General features: G+C 34.5%; 1 protein-coding gene across 1 annotated transcript in view; it reads left to right on the plus strand.

The window, feature by feature from the left end:
• The window catches only part of EIF3E (eukaryotic translation initiation factor 3 subunit E), a 49,758-nt gene that overhangs the window by 16,319 nt on the left and 13,465 nt on the right, over positions 1–19,974 (plus strand). The window contains exons 6-10 of the mRNA XM_082601833.1: positions 1,679–1,804; positions 2,473–2,597; positions 15,749–15,875; positions 16,705–16,806; positions 18,089–18,198. Of these exons, the coding sequence (XP_082457959.1) occupies positions 1,679–1,804; positions 2,473–2,597; positions 15,749–15,875; positions 16,705–16,806; positions 18,089–18,198 (590 nt within the window). The remainder of the gene's footprint in view (positions 1–1,678; positions 1,805–2,472; positions 2,598–15,748; positions 15,876–16,704; positions 16,807–18,088; positions 18,199–19,974) is intronic.

Genomic DNA, 19,974 nt, shown 5'->3' on the forward strand with positions numbered 1-19,974 from the left:
GACTAGAAGTTTTTTGCGATTCATTTATATTATTGTATGTATCAGAAGTTTGATTCTTTCCATTGCTGACTAATATTCCATTCTATGAATATACTGCAGTTTATTCATCTGTTGATAAACATTTGGATTACTTCTGGGTTTTGTCTATTTCAAATAAAGACATGAATATTCATATACAAGTTTCTTGTGGACATACATTGTAATAATAATAAGAACCAGTGATTTCATGGTTATGTTACAAATTTTAATTTGCAAATTTAGTCTCTACTATTTACCTGTTCTTAGAGTTTGCTAAAGTGTTTTCCTGTACGTTTGAATTAGTTACATCAAAGGAAGAATTTCAGTATAGGCAGAGTCTGACTTAGGTATGGTTTTGATCCTCATAGTTTAGGCAATCTATAATACTCTGATATAATCATTTCTATTCTCATTATCATTGAGGTAATGACTCACATTTCCCAAGTTTTTATTATGTGTCAGATGATGTTGTAATCTTTTTACATGTATTATGTGATTTAAGTCATACAACAACTCAGGTGGCTTCTGTTACTATCCCCATTTTATAGATGAGGAAGCTAAAGCACAGATGGTTCAGCTACTTATAGTAAGTGGTAGAGCCAGAATTATTGGTGGTTGGATTTCCAGTCCTGCCCATATGATTTTATTTAACTTGTAATTATAATATATACCAGTAGTACTTTACAATTATTAGTACCATGTAAGTGCTTCAGTGAAAAATTCAAAATTTCAGCTTGGGGTATAGAAATGTTTTCTCCCTCCAGTACCCTCACTTGCTTTTGCTGCTTTAGCACAGTTCAGAGTCATTATATCCACTTTCTTTGCCTTGTTTTGAGAGTCCTGCTTTACTTGTTTTTGTTATTAGCCTGGTCTTTATAGGTGTTTGGGTTTATGACCCACTTGCATCAATGGCAAGAAGAGACAGAGTGACCCTCATTCCTCCTTTTTTGTAGGGTTAAGACTGCAGTATGGAATTTTATAGCTTTTAATGATTAGAAGTATAATTTTCAACAAATTATGCTCTCCGTGCGTCAGTTCCCCTCTTTAAAATAGGGATAAAAATTACTATTTACCTTCCAGGGTTTTAGGGTTATATAAGAAAATGAACTTCTGTTTCTCAGTACATATTCCTTTGATAATTATTAATGTTATTAACCAGTAGACCTTTTTTTCTCTCTATGACCTCTTCCATTTATATCATAATTTGGAAGTTTTTTTGTTCTGGAAATAACTTTTCTAAATTGTAGATGAGACTCAAGTCTTGATTTTCACATCTTCACTCCAGGAATTTTTAGCAACAAATTGTCTCTGAATCTAACTTTGTTTGCAAAGTTTTGAGTCCCTAAAGTTTGATTAATTGTGTATAAATGATCTGAAATGGGTTACACTAAAACACTGGTGCTGTATCCTAGTTTTAAGTTATTTATCTTCTGATCTAGACTGACTATCAAAGACCTGAGTATTTTTAGTAAATTAAGTTAAATGAAATCTATTTGAATCAGCTTAACCAGTGTGATCCAAATAAGGGCTTATATAACTGGAGTTTGGGGAAGAGTGCTATAGATCTTTTAGTAGGCCCGAGAGATATGTAGGGTATAAAATATACATTATCTTATTTTCCTCCAGAGTATTCAGAATATAATTATGATTGCTTAAACAGGTTCCAGCAACAGATAGAAATGCTTTGAGTTCACTCTGGGGAAAACTGGCCTCTGAAATCTTAATGCAGAATTGGGATGCAGCCATGGAAGACCTTACACGGCTAAAAGAGACCATAGATAATAATGTGAGTTACACTTTTTCAGGGTGATTTTCTGAAATTTCTATGTATCCTTCATACTTTCTGATAAGGAAAACACTAGAAAGGAAGGAGGAAAGGGAGGGAGACGAAACTAAAATGTTGACCTGATACAAAAATCACAGTGGGTTTTAGTGGGTTGATTAGTTTTACTGAATCTCCTTGAAGGAAGCTGTCAAACTTTTTTTGGCTCTTAGAGAAAATAACTCAGTTTTCATTTTTGTTAGAGCTGTGGTGCCTCTTTGATCTGTTCCAGTGGAAATGACGTAATACTCTTAGTGCCACTCGTTATTGAAAGTCTAATGCAGAAGATGACAGTTTTCATCTACTGTTAATGTCTAATAAAACTTATTATGAAGTGTTTAATTTAGTCCTTGCTTATAAAATGTTTTCTGAAATAAGTATAACTTAGAGCCTCTGTAAAAATGGCTTAGTGGACGTTGTTGAATCTGTCTCTGAGAACAGGGAAATTTTGAATGTCAAGGGTCATGCAGAGAGTAGAGTGGTCTGGGGGATTGGACTTTGATCATAATGATCACCGTGCATGCTTTAGAAGGTTCTCATTTAAAATAAAATTCTGAGATCAGCCATGTTTATTCCCTTTCATCTTTCTCATATATTAATATTTCCTATGTATACCTTTTTTAATCCTTTAGTCTGTGAGTTCTCCACTTCAGTCTCTTCAGCAGCGAACATGGCTCATTCATTGGTCTCTGTTTGTTTTCTTCAATCACCCTAAAGGGCGCGATAACATTATTGATCTCTTCCTTTACCAGCCACAGTAAGTTATTTCACTGTATAGTTTTGACTTTAATTATATGAAATCAAATAGAATTTTTAAAATTTAAAATGTACTTCTCTCTAACATTTGAATTTGTTGTCACATTTTTCCCCCTCTTCATGTGGTAGATTTGCTTGTTAATTGAAAAAAGCTTACATGTAACTCTTAAGTAAATTATTTGATAAAAGTATACTCTTAAGACCTTTAAAGTGCTATTTAAATTTGGTCCCTGGGCCAGCAGCATCAGTATCATGCAGAGTCTCAGGCCTTATCCTAGAAGAACTAAATCAGAATCTTCAACGTAAGAAGAACCCAGGTAATTCATGTATACGTTAAAGCTTTAGAATTAAGGCTCTAGGCCATATTATTTGGAAGGAAGATATACATTCCAAGAGAATCCCTTTTATATCATCTTTGTTCCATCATCCAGCTTTTGGTGATAAGAAATTCACTGCTTTATGAACTAGACTGTTCTACTGTTAGCTAGAAATCATTTTTAAAAATTTATTCTTCCATTTGAGGTCAATGCCTCTGAATATTCTATTATTTCTTATTTGGTTGGAGCAACAGAAAACTAGACTGCTTTATGAAAATACTTCAGATACTTGAAGATAATTTTCCTTATTTTTCTTTCCTTCAGGCTAAATATCTCTAGTTTTATTAAGTAATATAGTTTGTCACATTCTTTAGTATTTTGGCTGCTGTTCTTAGGTAACCACCAGTTTATCCACAGCTTTTTAAAAATCTGGATCTTTAAAATTGAAAGCTTATTCTAAGATTGTTATCTAAGCTTTATAGATTACAGTGGCAATATTAGCTCCTATGACCAGTACATATACTTATATTAATTTAGCCCAAGATTGCATTCTTGGTATGACTTATTGACTGCATTGTTGATTAAGTCTCACATAACACTTTGAGCCATATTTTTGTTATTTTTAACTCAATTTAAGATGGAGATCCTAATACATTTCAGTTGATTTCTGCTTATTGTCTGTCAAATTAAGATTTTAACATTTTTTTCTAAAATTCATATTTAATTTACAGAAGTATAGTTTCGGAATAGATGGTGTAATACCCATCTAATAGAAAATCAATGAACATTGAACAGTGTTTTTTTTTTTTTTTTTTTTTTGCTACATGGGCCTCTCACTGTTGTGGCCTCTCCCGTTGCGGAGCACAGGCTCCAGACGTTCAGGCTCAATGGCCATGGCTCACGGGCCTAGCCGCTCCGTGGCATGCAGGATCCTCCCTGACCGGGACACGAACCCGTGTCCCCTGCATCGGTAGGCGGACTCTCAACCACTGTGCCACCAGGGAAGCCCTGAACAGTGTATTTTAAAATTTTTTTGTAATTTTTTAAGTCTTGAAAATAAGGTAATAATACCTTAGCGATATTTTTGTATAAGTTGATGAACTATAATCATCTAAACTGAGTCATGTGAATAAACATGTTCTTTAAATACTCAGTTTAGTAAGATTTTTGAGACTATAAAATATTTGACCTCTTCAGTTAAGTTGTTAACATAATCACCTGGACTTTAAATTTAAGAGAAATGAAGTTATTGGTGGCGATACAGATGAAAAATATTTGCCAACCAAGAATTGCCAGTAATTTTTAAATGTAGAAATGGAGTTTTGTGGGTTTTTTGGATGTGGACCATTTTTAAAAGTCTTTATTGAATTTGTTACAATACTGCTTTTGTTTTTTTGGTTTTTTGGCCACGAGGCATGTGGGATCTTAGCTCCCCAACCAGGGCTTGAACCCACACCCCTGCATTGGAAGTCTTAGCCACTGGATCACCAGGGGAGTCCCAGGGAGCCATTTTTAAAATAGTTTAAATTGTGTTTTCTGCATTAAATGCTAAATGTTCCCCTGAATCTGTCAAATAGCAGCACTTTTATCAGAAATACGCTTGGCTTATTTTTTGTATTAACATCACAACTTAAGTTCAGTATTAATGTATTCAGTCAGTATTTGCATGACACGCTGGTCCAATTTGTTAAAACTGAACACAGGCAAAGAAGTTTTCGTAATAGGAAATTATTTCGGTCTTCCCTTGAAAAAACAAAAACTACATGGCGTTAAGTGAGGTAGGAGATGGTGATTCCAGCATTAAATTTTAAATGTAAATTATAAGAGAGAAGATTTTGTAATTTACATGGTATTATAGGTATTTCTTCTTTTATTAGAGATGTCCAAGTATGCCTTCTAGAGTCACATTATTCACTAATGTGAACATAAAAGCATCATTCTGTCTGAGCTGTTGTTCCTCCTTTATTACAGAAACCCTATTTTGTGGGAAATCTAAACATTTTAAAGTTATATGCTTTACTCTTTGCTGGATGCTATGATTGATAGTAATCTGGAAAGTTATATATAAGTTGTAGTCCATATGTTGCATTAAGTAAAAAGCTCTTGGGAAAGGTTAAAAAAGAAAAGCCACTGTGTACTAAAGTAAGATCCTACAAGGGTGGTATTATTTTGTTCTGGCTTTTGGTATAGGAAGCGTGCAACTTTATTTTACAGGATCCTAGGGGTTGATATGTGAAGAACAAAGCTGAACCAACCTCAAAAAGACTGATGTATAAAACCAGAATGCCATCATTATTTGCAATGAGAAGTGCTAAGAGGACTAAGTACATGAAACACGACCAGATTGTTCTGACCCTATAGGTTTAATACATAGGAAGCTGTAGAATACAGAAGATTCCTTTATGAATATTTGGAATCAGAATAGAAAATTAATTTATGTGACTGGAATGTTTCATGGCACCATCAGATTAAGCATTGGGTTAACATATCCATTTCCACAATAGGAATATCCTTGTCATAAGGACCAGATCATGAACATTTTTTGACATGTTATGTCACCCTAAACATTTGGATGGGCATTTCCAAGATTTGCTTTTTACTTCTCTTTTTATGATTCCATTTCATATCAGTATCTCTCACTTTGCTCCTATCTTCCTTCCCTGTCCCCCTATGTTGATTTAAATATGTTAATATTTTTTATCAAGTTCTTCTCAAGACTTCCTGATCTGGTAGTTTTCTCTTACTAAACTGATGAATCTCTCTCTGCTCTGGTGCATTGTTTATTTAATCCTCTGAGGGCCATCTTATTTCTGTTATACTCTGATTCTTGAGAAGTACCTTTTTCATGCACCCTTTGGGCAACCATTATATTTTAGAAGAGGCTTTTTTATTTGTGATGCTGACAGTTGCAATCTTATGCAGTAGTTGAGACATACCAATAATGGATGAATCTGGAGTACCCAGAAAAATGATTGGTAAAACATTGCAAGAAATTTGGGGATGTTGGTGAATATAAAATATGTTACATAGCTATCTTTAATGTTAAACTATCTGTGCATCTTATAAAAAGAGATGTTTGATGAGAATTTCAAACTCAAGAATTAAGGGTGTATTTCTCAATATTTATGGAGATTAATCGAGCATGCATTCAAAAGAGATTAAAAGTAACATTATCATGTAGTATTTTGCCTCCCTCCTGAATAATAAAAGCTGTAAGATTGTCAGTAGTTGTGGCTCGAGGACTCTAGAGCGCAGGCTCAGCAGTTGTGACTCACGGGCTTAGTTGCTCCACAGCATGTGGGATCTTCCCGCACCAGGGCTCTAATCCGTGTCCTCTGCATTGGCAGGCAGATTCTTAACCACTGCGCCACCAGGGAAGCCCTCTGCTGTAGTTTTTGCAGTTACAGATGTATCCAGAAAGGAACATTAAATTCAACTGATTTTTTAAAAATATTTTTAAGTAATGAAGTATACAAACAAAGAAAGTAAAAATATTCAAACCCACTGTAAAAATTCTATAATACAAATAAGGGGGAAACAGTATGGATTAATCCCTGACAAGCTTATGGCTTGTATGAAATCAAAACAATATATTTAATTCGTTAGTAGAATCATTTATTATAGATATTAGAAATAAAAAGGTAGTTCAGTTGAGATTGCAGAAAATTTTGTTAAAGATAAAAAATTAAACTTTTATAAAGGAAAACTGCAAAAAAGTAGATTTGTTTTTTAAATTTTAAAGTAACGTAAAGGTTCATGGTCATAGAAATATAATTAAAATAACAACTTAGAATTAAGACAGTTAATTATCAAGCTGTATTCTACAAGTAGGCTTAATGCCTTCATTTGCATTTCCATGGTTCATATACAAAAAAGACAATACCTTATGCCATTAAAAATCTCTGAATAAATTTTTAAAACTAGAAATTTTATAACATGTACTTTCCGGACACAAAACAGTAAAACTAGGAGTTATTAAAAATTTTATAAGTAACTGAATCAAAGAAGAGATTAACTGTTGATAATTATGAAATACCTGCCAAAGCAGCACTCAGAAATTAATTCATAGCTTTGAGTACTTGTTCAACTTTTAAAACCTTGAGTAAAAGTACAGAAAAACGGAACAAAGGCACTGAAAATAAAATTGGCAATATATTAGTAAATGTTGAAGTTACTAATTTTGGAACATTAAAAGAACTAGGTGTACATGGGGAGATACTCTGCATCCAATTTTGTGAGGCAAATAGGACCAGCCCTATTAGAACATTCAGTAATATCCTCTTACCCCCTCCAAGACCCAAATCAGATATACACACTGAGGAGAAAAAAACATTGGATGTTGAGAAGAAAAAAATACTGACATCAGAATTATCTTTGGCAATATTATTGTTACTGGTGAATGGTTCTTAAACTTTTTGGTCTTGAAACTCTTTTACACTACTAAGTTTTGAGTGTAGTTTCGTACATGTTGGCTAAATTTATTGATATATACTGTATTAGAAATTAAAACTAAGAAATTCTGAAATATATTTATTAATTGACAAATAGTAAATTGATTATAGTTGTATATATTTTTATGAAAAATAAAAAACCAAATTTAGTGATGAGTGGCATTGTTTTACATTTTTGCAGACCTTTACATTTCTGGCTTAATTAGTAAGCTAGATTTTCATGTCTGCTTTCATATCTGATTTTCATTCAGTCTGTTGTGATATATCATTTTGTTTGAAGGATAAGAAGAAAACCAAGCCTCACACATACATGTAGTTGGGAAAGAGAGGTGTTTTAATAGCCTTTTCAGATAATTGTGACTATCCTTTTTTGATCATACACCAGAACTCAACAAGTAGTAATTTCTTAAAAGGTACTGAAATTTGGGATTTGAAACCATATCATTCAGTTTTTTTGGATTCTAAACTATACTAGAATTCTAAACTATATTGGTTGATTTTGCAATTTAAATGGATCTTTTACCCATGCATGATTTTATGACCGTATGCATTGATTGTTTGGGAAATACTGGTTCAGGGAGTTATGCAGGTATTCCAACATATACAGCACCATTATACAACACCAAAAAAAATCACATTCATTAATTTCACTACTAGACCCATTAGAAAAGACTTTTCAAGTATTGGAAAATAGTCAAACTCTTGATGACAGATACAAACTTTCCAAAATTTTACCTTTTTTTGAAAGCTCTGATTTTTATCATTTGTTTTTATTGAAGGATAGGCTCAACTTTATTATCTGGAAAATGTCTGCCAAATACTCAAGTCTGAATGGCTTTGGTTTGACTGTCATTCTTTCAGGTAAAAATAGTGTTCTATGAGAAAAGCACCTTGCAACTCAATCATTGAATGTGTACTTTTCCTTAAGACAACCATGACACTGTAGTGTACAGCAGAAGATCTTTCACACACTTCCCATTTTAGTCATACAGAATATTAAAAAGATAAGTATACACGGGTTGAAATTTTTGAAAATTAAGAATTTGTACTGCCTAATCAAAGATATAGTTGAAATTGGCATTTTTTTAACTGTAAGAGTGTGGTTATTAATAACAGTGACTAGTATAGTATGATGCCACTACCGTGATTTGTGCTAAGGTACCAGATGATTTCATTTTTTGTCTACAATTCAGTGATTTTTAGTTACTTTACCAAGTGGTGCAGCCATCACCATAAATCAACTTTTGAACATTTTCATCCTCCCAATAAGAACCCTGATGCCATTTGGAGTATTTTTTTTTTTTTTAACAGAAGTAGCCTGTTCACAAAATGTGAAAAAGAAAACTCAGTAGTATCACAGTTTTAAAATTTCACCAAAATACAGTGCTTACCATTTTCACTTGCCATAGGGTCAGGTTGCTATCATATTTTCTTCCTCATTAGTAATGTCTTAATGACTTATTCTGATTTTTGCTTGATTCTAACTTTTTTCACGTGAGAATACACCCAGTTGGCTTGACAGATCGTTGTTTCAGCCATTTTCCTAGGTTGCATATTCTTTAAGTAGAATAGCTTCTAGTAAGTAGTGTGTAATTTGCATTTGTATGTCTACAGTCAGTATGCATTTTTCAATTGTCTCTGATAGGTAGTAGGTATTAATGGAGAAAGTATCATATTTTTCTGTTTTTAATTTCCAGTAGCACAGGAATACAATTTAATGTGGTTAATTGAGTGTATGTTAAATTGATAGTTTATATAGATTGTGATTTCAGGCTTTTTTTAAAATACGAAAGTACTGTGGAGATAATTTATACTTTTGTCCTTGAAGTGAAAGTTTAGATGCCAGTGCAGGTTAAGTCTCTTACATCATATATATTATCATTTCTGCCATAATTTATTCTGAATCTAACATGGAGATGATTTACACATTTGAAAAATGTTGAACTTTTAAATGTAATACAATACGTAAGATAAAGTATCAGGTGTAAGCTAGAACAGTGTTCGGTAGGCTATTAGAGATGAGGCTTTGCCACCAAATGTAGATGCTATTAGGGAGAAGAATGCATTTGTAATACAATGCCCTAGTTACTCTCCAGTTGTATAAAGAAAGATTCAAAGTTCAGTTAGCAAAAGAATGTTTAATTTGTTTTCTAAATAAAGATATCATAAATATCCTAAGAAATTTCAAGTTTTACTGTTAACAGTCAAGTAGATCGTGTCTAGAATTTGTCCTGATTTACCCTCTGCCTTTATTTTTCCTAAACTTTCTAATTGTTCCTGATAAGAAAACTTTTTCATGCAGGTGTTTTACCTGCTTTAGCTCAGGATGATCTCTAAAAATCCATCCTCTGCAGTTCTACTAAGTCTTGCCTTTTTGATTTTTTTTTAGCCTTTCTGGAAGTACCTTTCCCTTTTTTGTACCAATTCAAAGCCTGCCTGTTTTTCAAGCTCCAGCTCAGGTTTACTTCTACATGAGGTCCTGTATATTGTGCCTACCTTATATTGATAATTTGGAATTTAATTACTTACTGTCTTTTTAAAAAATCTTATAATTGCCTTATCTCCCCAACTAGATTATAAGCATATTTGAGAGCAGAATTTTTATTCTTTATGTCCTTATAGTATCCCCCATATAATACTTAAATATTTTTTATTTGGTGGCATATTTTGTCTTATCCTTTGATTTCTAAATGTTCTGACTTACAATTAGAAAATACTGTAGAAAAAACTTCCATAAAATTGTACAATTAGAGCAGGGCTGTGCTAGAGGAAAAATAAACATTTTTACTTAACCATCATGAAATTACACTTCCAAACACAATAAATACTGAAGCTCTTATTTAAAGGAAAAATTAATTTTAAGTTAGATTTCAAAAATAGGGGAGGTATAGCCTCCTTTCTTACCTAATTTATAATCCAAACAAATAACAAGTAGTTTAAGAACCTACGTAGCTAAATACAGATGTATTAGACATGCTAAACACACTGTAAATATATAACACTTATCAGTGAGACCTGGAGAAATTAGAGTCCAGTGAAGATGAAAATTGATTTGACTTTTAAATTTTGATTGATAGAGAGGAAAGGAGATGGATGGTAAGAAAGAGAAGTAGAACAAAAGAGCACAATGGTTATGTACAGGCTGTTAAATAACCATATCTATGGTTTTGCTTTTGTTCGAACTAAATATATAATTACTGATCCTACAAGAGTGTGAACTAAGGTAACGTCCCCAGAATCACCCTTAATCCTCACTCCCTTCCTTTATATATTGATCTATATACATAACATACATACATACATACATACGTACATACATACATACATACATACATACATACATAGGAAGGATCACTTCTGCCCTAGCATGTTTCGAAGTCAGCCATGGTAATGCTCTATACCAGGAGTCTGCAAACTATGGACCATGGGCTAAAACGTCTTGTGGCCCACTGCCTTTTTTCTTATGGCCTGCAATCTAAGAATGGCTTTTACATTTTAAATGGTTGGGGAAAAAATGAAAAGAATAATATTTTGCAGTGTGAAAATTATATGACATTACAGTTTTAGTGTCCATAAATTTTTATTGGAACACACATTTATATATGTATATATCTACACACACGCGCACACACACCTTTGGCTGCTTTTGGATTGTAATGGCAGAGTTGAATTGTTGTGACAGAGATCATATATTATTGCACTCTCCCTGCCTCACTCTGTTACTCAGCGCTCTTTGAATCCCAGTGATGCTGCCCTTGTACCTGGACAAAGTTCAAGTGCCATGTGTATCACTGTACTGCAGCATTTTACTTCTTTTAGAAAAGTGGACTCAAATGTGCTTAAATTTTTTTTTATAAATGTATTTATTTATTTTTGGCTGCGTTGGGTCTTTGTTGCTGTGCGCAGGCTTTCTCTAGTTGCGGCAAGCGGGGGCTACCGTTGCAGTGCATGGGCTTCTCATTGCGGTGACTTCTCTTGTTGAATGGTACGGGCTCTAGGTACAGGGGCTTCAGTAGTTGTAGCTCATGGGCTCTAGAGCGTAGGCTCAGTAGTTGTGGTGCATGGGCTTAGTTGCTCCGCAGCGTGTGGGATCTTCCCTGACCAGGGCTCGAACTTGTGTCCCCTGCATTGGCAGGTGGATTCTTAACCACTGTGCTACCAGGGAAGTACCAAATGTGCTTAAATTTTAAGGCACAGTGCAGTGGGAATTATTTTGTTTCAAATTAGAAAGCAGAGCATTGAACTGACAATGTAAATATGCTAAGAGAATACAGTATACATCTACATAACCAGACTGTAAGCACTCATTACAATATTCCCAACTGATTACAAAGCAACTGTCAGAAAAATTAGGAAATTTAAAACAGAATATCTCATCACAGCAGAATTTCCTCACAAAAATTAATGAAAATGAGGCTTCAACCAAAGTAAGTTTCTGAGCGGCTCTTTTGTTAAGCAGGTAAGGAAAGCCATTTACCAGTGGTGATTTTGTTCAGTTGCAGTGGCCAAAGATATATGTCCAGAAAAAATGAACTTGTTTAAAACTTGTAGCCTTTTGCTGAGAACAGCTTCTCAGAATTGAAGATATTGGGAGCAACATCAGTAGTCAATTAAAAAATAAAGTATATGGTTTTTAGTGGTTTTCCTGGGCTCTTGATGAGTTGAGAGATGTTTACCAATATGGCTAGTTGTTGGCTTGAGGAGTCAGTGATGGATTTGAAGTGACTGAAGAACATGCCTCTGTGAATAGTCTGTGGAACAACTACACGTGAAAATGTTTTCAAAGTTGAGGAAACACTAATTTAGTACAGCCTGAAGTGGAATCTGCTAAGATGTGTTAAAACTTTGGGTGGCAAATATGTGTGGAGGAGAAAAATGCTTATTAGTTGAACAGATTTACAAAGCTTGTGAAAATGTGAGGTGTTCAAAGCCTATAGTTATCCATTGCATTGTTCATTTCCAGGTACTTTGTGGGGAAAATTCTTGAATCCATGGTGTATTACTGAACCATTAGTGTCAACAGTGAACTTCATTTGCTATCGTGGACTTAACTGTTCTCAGTCCATGAATTTTTGTCAGATCAATAGAATAGCTTGATTATTCCTGCCACCACAGTGATAGGATGGCTTTGCAGTGGCAAAGTTTTGTTGTGACTTTTTTGAGGTTGGGGCAAGATTGAAATTTTCCTGAACAAAAAATTGCCCTCAACCACTATTATCAAGCCATGAATGGCTCTGGAAGTTAAGCTATAGACTTGATAATGTTTCTAAATTCAACCTAAAATTACAAATCAGAACAGTACTTATATGCAAAACTTATACTCTGGTAGTCACTTTGATAATGCCTAACATAGCATGAATCCTATGTCCAGCTGCTTTATACATTTTCCATTCTTTCAGAAGTTAAGAGAAGAAATGAGACTCTCATTCCCACACAAGTTTGTAGTGGACACGTTTTTGGGGCTCAATTTACAATTCCAGAAAGTTTTAGACCTCATTGTAAGTATTGGGTTGGCAAGAAGTTCATTCGAGTTCTTCTGCAAGATCTTACAGAAAAACTGAACCTTTTTGCCAACCCAATACAAAGGAAATTTCTGTATTTGAAAATTCATTTAACTGTGCAGTTGAAACAGAAGCAGTTTATCTGCAGTGTAATGATATGCTAAAAGGCAGTATTAAAAGAAGAACTTAACAGAATTCTGTAAAAGCCTTCCATAAAAGCCTTCCAAGTGATAAATATGCTCAATTAAAATCTTATCAATTGATATCAGAGGTAAAATATGTAAAATCTCATTACAGATCAGCATTAACAGATAAGCATTTGCAATAAATTTTAGTGATAGGGATCTCTAACTTTGAACACAGTTAAGCAAAGTTACCCTATTAAAGGAATTTTATTCTTCTCATTAGTAGACCTGAATTATAAAAAAATATAGCCAACTATTATATTTTGTGTTTTGTCAGTAAAATGTTTTGGAAATTTGTTTTCTTGTTATTTAGATTATTTAGGTACCTGATTAATATTCTCAATCTTGCCTCTCGACCTGCAAACCTAAAATATTCATTATCTGGCCCTTTACAAAAATTTTGCTAACCCCTACCATATACTCACATAAGAGAGATGATTTTTTTAAGGAAGTCATTCTCCAATAAAAACAGTGAAGTTACACATGGTGCAATGATACAGAGAAAGGATAAGTAAAAATAAATGTTTAACATCATATAAAATAAACTTACAGTTTTTTATTTTGTATGGATAAATCTATGAATGAGTTTCATAAATGCCTACTAAAATTACCTACTTCAAAACTGATTAAGAACACCAGTCATGCTCTGCTGTACATGATGTCTCTGATAAGAGTATTGAGGCAATCACTTGTACTGAGTGAACATTACATTTAAAATTTTCTGCCTAAAACTCAGGCTTAATTTTTCACATAATGAAACTTTTAGCTGATTTGTGTAGTTATCTTTTCTTAGAAATTGTTTTATTCTTAAGTGAGTGTTGATTATTTTTATACCTTGCCTTTTTTAGAGGAAATTTAGGGAGGGCTAAGTGGGACTAGATTTTATTTAAGTGTTAGGTTTCTATCAGATTCTAGGGTCCTCTAAAGAGTTCAGACAGCATTTTATGGGGAATCTGCAATATGACAAAGTATAAAGATTTATTAACATTACAGTCTGGGAGAACTTGGAAGATAAGGTATCTGAGCTGGACCTTGAAGGATGGCTAGAATTTAGGCCTTCAGAAGGATGTGTTTGGGAGAGCAGTCCATATAGAGTGAGTTTTAAGAAGTGAGGGGAGCAAGAGGCAGTCAATGGTGGTGTGGTGGGAGATGAATCTGGATGGGTACTTCGGGACTTGAAGATTTAACTAAGAGAAATGGACTTTATTGACAAACGTTTCCAAGCTTGGCATAGTACCTGGTGCTCAGAGGTTCTTACTGGATAAAAATTGGGTAGCTATATAAGGAAATTGAGCAGGAGAAATACAGGATAAACACTGAATGACAGAGGGTAGCCAGCTGGGGATCATCAAAATAGTTTCCAGTCTTCTATCCCCTGAATTTATTTTTTTAATTCTTTAATTTTTGTTGAGTGCCTGATTCTCTAATTGAGTAGTATTGTTTTTTGTTTTGTTTTGTTTTTGCGGTGCATGGGCCTCTCACTGTTGCAGCCTCTCCTGTTGCGGAGCACAGGCTCCGGACGCGCAGGCTCAGCGGCCATGGCTCATGGGCCTAGCCGCTCCACGGCACGGCATGTGGGATCTTCCGGACTGGGGCACGAACCCGTGTCCCCTGCATCGGCAGGCGGACTCTCAACCACTGCGCCACCAGGGAAGCCCTGAGTAGTGTTTTTTTTGCACATAGGTTTTCACACATTTGTTGTTCTAGGGAAATGATATCTTTTGAAACAGACTGACAGCATGTATAAGGGCCTTGCAAAATCCTCTTATTCAACAATGGTAATAGGATTATTTATCTCTTAAGTGAGTCAGTCATCTCACTCCAAATTGGGAAATACCAGCTGGCATTCTCATCATTTAGACTTTTTCTTGGAGGAGATGGCCCTTACAGCAGGGATCCCCAACTCCCAGGCTGCAGACTGGTACCCGTCCTCAGCCTGTTAGGAACCGGGCTGCACAGCAGGCGGTGAGCAGCAGGCAAGCAAGCAAAGCTTCATCCGCCGCTCCCCATCACTCCCGGTCGCTTGCATGCTCACATTACCGCCTGAACCCTCCCCACCATTGAGCACATTACTACCTGAACCACACCAACTCCCCCCCACCCCCCTCCCATGGAAAAATTGTCTTCCACAAAACTGGTCCCTGGTGCCAAAAAGGTTGTGAACCACTGCTTTATAGTATTCATTCTTAAGTTTTTGCAATCCTAGTTTTCTGAAACAGTGCAACCTAATGGGCTGCTCAAGTGTTTTATTTTTATTTTTTTATAACTTTATTTTTTTAATATTTGGCTGCGTTGAGTCTTCTTTCTTGCGCACGGGCTTTCTCTAGTTGTGGCGAGTGGGGGCTACTCTGCGTTGCAGTGCGCGGGCTTCTCATTGTGGTGGCTTCTCTAGTTGTGGAGCACGGGCTCTGGGCGCACAGGCTTCAGTAGTTGTGGCACATGGGCTCACTAGTTGTGGCTCACAGGCTCTAGAGCGCAGGCTCAGTAGTTGTGGTACACGGGCTTAGTTGCTCCACGGCATGTGGGATCTTCCCTGACCAGGGCTCGAACCTGTGCCCCCTGCATTGGCAGGCAGATTCTTAACCACTGCACCAGCAGGGAAGCCCCAAGTGTTTTTTTTTTTAATCACAGGTGATTATAGATCTAAAAAAACTGGGTATGTTATTAATATTAAGTAACTTTTATATTTTTACCTTAGGTACCTTAATGCAATTCAGACAATGTGTCCACATATTCTCCGCTATTTGACCACAGCAGTCATAACAAACAAAGATGTCCGAAAACGCCGGCAAGTGCTAAAAGATCTGGTCAAAGTTATTCAACAGGTAAAAACTAAAATCTTTATTGATTTTTAAAATGTGCCTAAACTTTAAGTCTAACCTTTTTTTCTGAAAAAGTAGGACTCTTAGTTCTTAAGGTAAAAATGTTTAAAAATAGGAGGGAAGTATACATGAAGAGAAAAGAGCCCAAGAACCCCAAATGGGCATATACTACTTTAAGTTCATGATATACTTATGGTAGATGTGGTATGAATGAATACTGCTCTTTGCTAGTTAGATACTTAATACGCATTGTGTATTATTAGTGTTGCTCTTATTGCAAAGGGTGAAGATCCGGAGCTTGGAACTTTTTGTTGGAAGGTCACTACCTACATAGTTCCAGAGTAGTGATCTTTACATAGAATATAATTTTTATAGTCCCCAAGTTGTACAAAAGCTATAGCCCTCCTGATTGATTTTTAGTGAATTTCTTAGCAATAACTATGGGTTAAAAAAGAACTTAAACATTTATTTGATCTAAGAATAATTTAAGTACAAAAAGACAGTTTTATCCTGAAAGATATGAATACCCTTTTACTTGGAGAAGTTCATCACTGTTTACTAACTAAGGGAGACTTTTGGCAGTAGAGGAATTTGAAAGCTTTTGGAATGGTTCTAGGATGAGAATTTAGAGAACTTGGTCTGGAAGGCATTATAAGGTTAAGGTGTGGCCTGCAATCAGGATATGAGCAATTGTTTTGAGAAGATAATACTAGGTAATTTGTTAGAAATTAATGGTAAGGGAGGAGAAAATAGGAAGATTGGGCTATTCTGGGGACAGTCTACTAAACAATGTTGAATCAGATCCAACTTAACCTTTGACTTAATTTTACAGGAGTCTTACACATATAAAGACCCAATTACAGAGTTTGTTGAATGCTTATATGTTAACTTTGACTTTGATGGGGCTCAGAAAAAACTAAGGGAATGTGAATCAGTAAGTACAAATTTTTACTTACAAATTAATAATATTCTTAAAATTTTGAATATTATAAAGTTAACCTTGCAGGGTTTTATTAAAGTGATTATATCAGAAATGTTTATTAATCTTAATATGCAGATTATTTAGAAATGTGCTGGGTTGAAGACATTTTCAGTCTTATTGCCTGAGTCTATCCCTTTTGTTAGGACAGTTTGTTAAAACATTGGGGCATTATAAATTCACACGTCTTACCCTGAATGAGTAAATATGTGAAATATTTTATATGTATGGGCAAGATTATATGGAATTTTCCATCACAACTGTGTGTTACATAAGCAGGCCTATCTTCAGAATTTTTTTCATGATTGTATTTATCATTTGCTATAAATCAGTCAAGCTAAAGGTGAATTTTTTAGCTACAATGTCTTCTGTTAGTTGGTAGAAACTAAAGTTCTGTGAGAGCAACTGAAAGAGTTAGATTTATGGGTTTTTTTAAATAACTTAGTTTGCAAGTTTTGAGAAACTAAGAATTTACCTGTTAAAGGCATTTACCAAATCTACAGGTTAATAGCTGTCAGTTTCATTTTTGAACCCAGATATTAACACAAAAATTGGAAGAGTTTGTTGAAGGACTTAAGATCTTATTTGTCTAAGGAAAAGGAAATTATGTAAGTATACCTTTAGAGGTGATTTTCAAACATTGGACAAAATTAGAATCCAGTTTAATTGTGTACTTGCAGTCAAATGTGACATTATTAAATATTGGTGTATATTGTAATACTAAGTATCTAGGCCTTGCCAAGGCAGTGGGGCACTTGGTTGCTATTCTTGAAGTTAGAACATTCTCTTCTAAGCATGATACCATCTGTGGAATAGGTGCCACCCTTTGAATTTTTTTCTTCTGTGGATTTTCAAGTCTACTTACTATCACAAAGATACGCATATCTTTAGTCCATTCGTAACTATCTTAAATAGCTGGAAATATGTTATCTACAGAGCATTTATGTAGGATAGAGACAGGACAAAGCTGCTTTGTCACAAGATTGCTCAAGTCATTAATGGAACAAGGAAACAGTGCAGGTCTTAGCTCTTTTTCCTGTAACATTCGTTTACTTCTTGGTTAAATTGTTAGAGACTTGAATATAGTGTTCTAGAAAGTGCTGTGGTGTACAACTTGTGATAGATGAGAGAATTATAGTGAATGGAATAATGAGTAAAGCACAAAGTATCTGTGACAAATTTTTCAAAATTGCTTGTCGGCACCGTTAATTTTTTCTTTTATATTTTATATGCATAGGTACTAGTGAATGATTTCTTCTTGGTGGCTTGTCTTGAGGATTTCATTGAAAACGCCCGTCTCTTCATATTTGAGACTTTTTGTCGCATCCATCAATGTATCAGCATTAAGTAAGAGCACTCTGACTTGATTTGTATTTTCTACTTCTAAATTCCTGTAAATTTTCATTTATTGTAAAGTTATACTTAATAGGATTCCAGTTAATTGGATTTTTATTTTATTTCTCTTTACTTTAGAAGAAAAAGGAAACATTGTCCTAGTAATTTATTAAAAATCCTAGCTTTTGTTTGAATTCCGGGCTGCTACAGTCCTTCTTTATCTTCTTTAGTTTCCATGTGTGGGGGAAAGCATGAATTTTGAAAATGATAACTTCAAGGCAGTATTATGATTGTCAGTTATCTTTTTAAAGAGTTACCTTTTAAAATAATACTATTATACCATTACATAGGGAGAAAAGAGCAGTGACCAGTTTTAGAATGTTTTTTAACAGGGGTTCAAATAAGGAGTTAGTCCTTAGTAAATTGGAAATGCTGTTGAAAAGACCACATTTGGTAATCATTTCAGTTAATTGAGTTTGTTTTATTTAATTATATATTTGAATTCTCATACAGTAAACTCTTGTGACATCCTAAAATGTTGAAACATGGAAAAATTATGGTGAATTCAGTTGGAATTTTCTCTTGTGTGAGGAAATTATTAGGAAAAAATTGTGAAACTTACATAACCTATTAGAAACTAATTTTACATATTAGAATTTAAAAATAACAGTGCCCTTTGGCCACAGATGAAGTCTAATGGTAAATGCTCCTTAATGTTTAAAAACTTACTACTTTAATGTTTGCCTCTTAGGAATTGTATGTAGACCAGAGTTTTTCTTTAGTGCCATTTGTTTTTGCTAAGGCATCCATACTTGTTTGCCTAATTTTAGTGGATTGTCATTGAAGTGGTTACTCAGTTAGAATTACAGTGTGAGCGTGAGGCTTTTTCTATGGGAGTTGAAGCCTTGACCTGTTTTAGTAGTACTTTAGCTAGCAGACATATAATTTTAAAAATCTGATTCTCTTAAAGAATACATGGAAATTCCTAAAATGTCATTCGTTGTGAAATGCAATATTATGTATATGAGTATACATATTTATGTATACATATATGCAGATAAAATAAGAGCCCCTTCACCTTGTTTAGCCTGTACCTCTATTCAGCTTTCCTCCTGACTGTGGAACCATAGGACTCTGACTCTGGAAACCCAATTTTACAAAACACTGATTCAGTACAACTCCTTTGTTTTGTAACTCCCTGTTTATAGCTGAGAAACTGAAGGCTCAGAGACATTAAGCAGCTTAGGGCTTATTTAATGAAAGAGCCTGAGCTAATAGCTCTCTGACATTCGTTGTCTTCACCCTCATTATAAATTCTTTTTCATTGTGAGCAATTGATATTTTTAGAAACAGCAGATTTAGACTAATTTGTCATTAGTGTATCACTTGAGCCAGAGGATAAAGATGGAAACCATAAGACAGTGTTTAATTTTTTTATGCAAAATCTGTAGAATTTTGATTTTTATTTTACAAAGAGATTCCCTGAAGCAACTGTGAATTTTCTGAATCAGATTTTCTGTGTATGCTATGCTATGCTGTGTAATAAATAGGGCTACTATGCTGTTCCATTTAGGGTGATAATTCCAAAGCACATCAGGATTGAGAACCATTGCATCAGGTCACCCGTTTTTTTTAGGCACATAATTACAGCCTGCTAGGGTAATGAAGTGAAAAACCAGTGATTTAATATTTTTAGTATATAATGAATTAAAAAGGTAGAGGCAGAGCATAAAGTATAGTTTCATGTGAACAAAGAAATAATTCTTTTTAGAGTAACAGTGAGATCTC

The sequence above is a fragment of the Mesoplodon mirus genome, assembly GCF_964341445.2.
Source record: "Mesoplodon mirus genome assembly, chromosome: 16".
NCBI lineage: Eukaryota > Metazoa > Chordata > Mammalia > Artiodactyla > Ziphiidae > Mesoplodon > Mesoplodon mirus.